Source organism: Hipposideros armiger, unplaced genomic scaffold (genome assembly GCF_001890085.2).
Source record: "Hipposideros armiger isolate ML-2016 unplaced genomic scaffold, ASM189008v1 scaffold_624, whole genome shotgun sequence".
Lineage (NCBI taxonomy): Eukaryota > Metazoa > Chordata > Mammalia > Chiroptera > Hipposideridae > Hipposideros > Hipposideros armiger.
The window spans coordinates 553,963-557,766 of NW_017731974.1; the positions used below are offsets into that span (position 1 = coordinate 553,963).

Genomic DNA, 3,804 nt, shown 5'->3' on the forward strand with positions numbered 1-3,804 from the left:
TTTTTTTTCCTTGCCTCCATTCCTCTGTTTCCCACCCCCACCCCCCTCCTCATCCTAGGGGAGCGATCTCTGAAATCTCCCATTCAGTCCGACTTGGATGTGTTCCACTCGGGATTTCAAACATGCGCCAAAGAAGTCTTGCAATACCTCTCCCGGTTTGAGAGCTGGACGCCCAGGGAGCCGCGGTGTGTCCAGCTGATCAACCACTTGCACGCTGTGGCCACTCAGTTCTTGCCTACCCCCCAGCTGTTGACTCAACAGGTCCCTCTGAGCAAAGGCACGGGCGCGCCCTCGGCCGCGGCCCCCACCGGGTCCGCGGCCGCCCCCTGCCTGGAGCGCGCTGGGCAGAAGGTGGAGCCCCTCGCCCACTGCGTGCCGGTCATCCAGCGGACTCAGCCCAGCGCCGAGCTTGCCGCCGAGAACGACACGGACACCGACAGCGGCTACGGCGGCGAGGCCGAGGCCCGGCCGGACCGCGAGAAGGGCAAAGGTGCGGGGGCGAACCGCGTCACGATCAAGCAGGAGCCCCCCGGGGAGGACTCGCCGGCGCCCAAGAGGATGAGGCTGGAATCCCGCGGAGGCCCAGGGGGTGGCGCGGCGGCGGCGGCTGCCGCGCTCCTGGGGCCCGACCCCGCTGCCGCGGCCGCTCTGCTGAGACCAGACGCTGCCCTACTCAGTTCGCTGGTGGCGTTCGGCGGAGGCGCGCCCTTCGCGCAGCCGGCGGCCGCCGCGGCCCCCTTTTGCCTGCCCTTCTACTTCCTGTCGCCTTCCGCGGCCGCCGCCTACGTGCAGCCCTTCCTGGACAAGAGCGGCCTGGAGAAGTACCTGTACCCGGCAGCGGCCGCCGCCCCGTTCCCGCTGCTATACCCCGGCATCCCCGCCCCGGCTGCCGCCGCCGCAGCAGCAGCAGCCGCAGCCGCCGCCGCCTTCCCCTGCCTGTCCTCCGTGTTGTCGCCCCCTCCCGAGAAGGCTGGCTCCGCCGCCGCCGCGACCCTCCTGCCACACGAGGTGGCGCCCCCTGGGGCACTGCACCCGCCGCACCCGCACGGCCGCACCCACCTGCCCTTCGCCGGCCCCCGTGAGCACGCGAACCAGGAGAGCTCTGCTCAGGACGATGCCTTGCAGCCAGGAAAGGAAAACCCCTGAAACCTTGAGCCCCTTTTTTTAGAAAGGACGAAGGTTCACGAGGAATAATAATATTAATAAAACACCCTTAACGTTTTTTAAGGGAGGAAGTGTAATAGATGCACGACAGGCTTTAAAAACAAAACAAAAAAACAGGTGTTTTGTGTACATTTGGAGTTCCTGTTTTGCTCATCCCTCACCACCCCAACCTCCATACAACTAGCATCCCTTTCATCCCCCACCAGCTGTAAAAGAACCTCCGCGCTGGATATTGAATCTTTTTTATTTAAAGAACTCCCCAAAATAAGTTTTGTCGCCCTTTAGACCATGTTCCATTATCTTTTAAAATATAGAACCTAATTCTCGAGGAAGTAAGAAGGATCTGGTCTGTGGGTGAGCTAATTGAACCAGGGTAGGGGAAAGGTGGCGGAGGAGTTGACGTCGAACAGCAGGTCAGGTCAATGACTCAAAGCTGTCCTGCCTGCTTCAGGAGGCTTTCCTCGAACAGAAGGAGGATCTTTTAGAAATGGATTTACTCTTCAGTATTTTATAATGTTCAGGTCTTTAAAAGGCATAATTTTTCAGTTGAAGAGCGGATGCGGTGGCTCACACTGTAATCTATTCTGAAGTGGTTTGAATGGTATCCCTTAGTTGCACTTGATTAGAGAGACACCGAGTTAGGCCCTCGTCAGAACTAAGTGGGGCAAGGACATGGATGAGGAAGGCCAGAATTATTAGTACATTTGCTGGCACTTTATTGAGAAATTGACCACGAATCAATTTCATTACATATACATATACATATATATGTAATATATATGTAATATATATATACGTTATATATATACATATATATAACATATATATGTATGTTTTTATTGCATCTATTCCCACCCTGCAATTATTTAATCCATCATGTTCCTATGTTTTTATAATCTTGCTGTAAAAAACAAAAAGAATGTGCACTGAACTTAAAAAAAGAAAACAAGTCCAAACTGATTTTATCCTACATTCTGTTAAATCACAAAAGTGGAGGAAAGCATTAAACTACTCAGTTTTGATTGGAAATTCTGTAAAGCGAGGCCTTCCTATCGTCAAGTCTGTGTATTTTCTGGAGACCAAACCAGATACAAGATAATCACAAAGAAAGCTTCTTTTTTTTTTTTTTTAAATAAGGCTTAAACCAAGACCTTGTCTAGATATTTTTAGTTTGTTGCCAAGGTAGCACTGTGAGAAATCTCACTTGAATGTTATGTAAGGGGTGAGACACAACAGTCTGATTATGAGTGAAGAAAATATCTGGGTCTTTTAGTCAGTTTGGTGCATTTGCTGCTGCTGTTGCTACTGTTTGCCTCAAACGCTGTGTTTAAACAACGTTAAACTTTTAGCCTACAAGGTGGCTCTTATGTACATAGTTGTTAATACATCCAATTAATGATGTCTGACATGCTATTTTTGTAGGGAGAAAATATGTGCTAATGATATTTTGAGTTCAGATATCTTTTGGGGAGGATTTGCTGAAAAGTTGCACTTTTGTTACAATGCTTATGCTTGGTACAAGCTTATGCTGTTTTAAATTATTTTAAAAAATAAATAAATACTGTCTGCAAGAAACCAGCTGGTTTAGAAAAGTTTAGTATGTGAAGATAAACTAGAAATTATCTTTATATTCTAGTATTTTCAACACTCCACAAATTCTATTACCTAAATATTGCCACATTATTTTGTGATCTTAAAATTCTTACTAAGGAATAAAAACTTTAATATACTATATGAAATTGTCTAATAATTAAAAAGGCATAATGGATGTTCCATTAATTTTAAGATATCTATGAATATAGGGATGAAAGACATTCAGGTTCTCAGACATATGACTTTATTTGTCATTGGCTTGATATCACACATTTCCAGTCTCTTGCAAGCCTCCAGGCTCTGGCTATCTACCTGCTTTTTCCCAATGTAGCTTAGTGAAAAGTGCAAAACCTCCCAATCACTTCTGTGGTTGTTTATGTTAGACTCAATTTAGTAATGTTTTTATGATTGATGAATTTTTCACTTTTCACCTTTGACACTGGATAGCCTCTGTTGTATGGTCTGGTGTGTTTCTCTTTCACTGGGTCCCATATAAATATACTACCACTGAGGGGTGCTTAATTTCTCAGTGTGTTTTAGCTCCTTAACCTTTATAAAATAATTCTCTTGTGGGACTTTTTATCATGGAATTCAAAGAACAGAAATCATTATTTCTAGACTTTTCTCAGATTTATAATCAGATCTGTGTTTTCATACAAACTGAAGGATTGTCCATTTTTTAGTTTCAATAATTTTCTTCACAAACCCCCTGATTTTTGAAAGATGTTCAAATAATAGTCAAAATTTATGAGATGTAGAAAAAGTGCTCCCTCTGCTGACTTTATGGCAACAGAACTGCAAGTCATACAAAGTGAAGTCAGAAGGAACCTCAGATATCAGCTTGTCCAACCCTCCTGCATTTTACAGTATGAGGGAAATGAAGTTCAGATACATTAAACATCTTCCCAAGGTCACATAGCTACCTGGAGCCAGCACTAGAGGCCAGATCTATTGTATTCTCCCTGTCAGTGAACTACTTCCCACAGCGTCTTGAACCAAGTAAACTGAACTTGATTGGGTAGCATTCACGAAACGTCATGAATAAAC

General features: G+C 46.0%; 1 protein-coding gene across 1 annotated transcript in view; it reads left to right on the plus strand.

Moving 5' to 3' along the window:
• The window catches only part of BHLHE41 (basic helix-loop-helix family member e41), a 5,960-nt gene extending 2,844 nt beyond the window's left edge, over window positions 1-3,116 (plus strand). Inside the window, exon 5 of the mRNA XM_019625393.1 lies at window positions 59-3,116. Within this exon, the coding sequence (XP_019480938.1) occupies window positions 59-1,146 (1,088 nt within the window). The 3' untranslated portion in view covers window positions 1,147-3,116. The remainder of the gene's footprint in view (window positions 1-58) is intronic.
• Window positions 3,117-3,804: the final 688 nt, after the last annotated feature.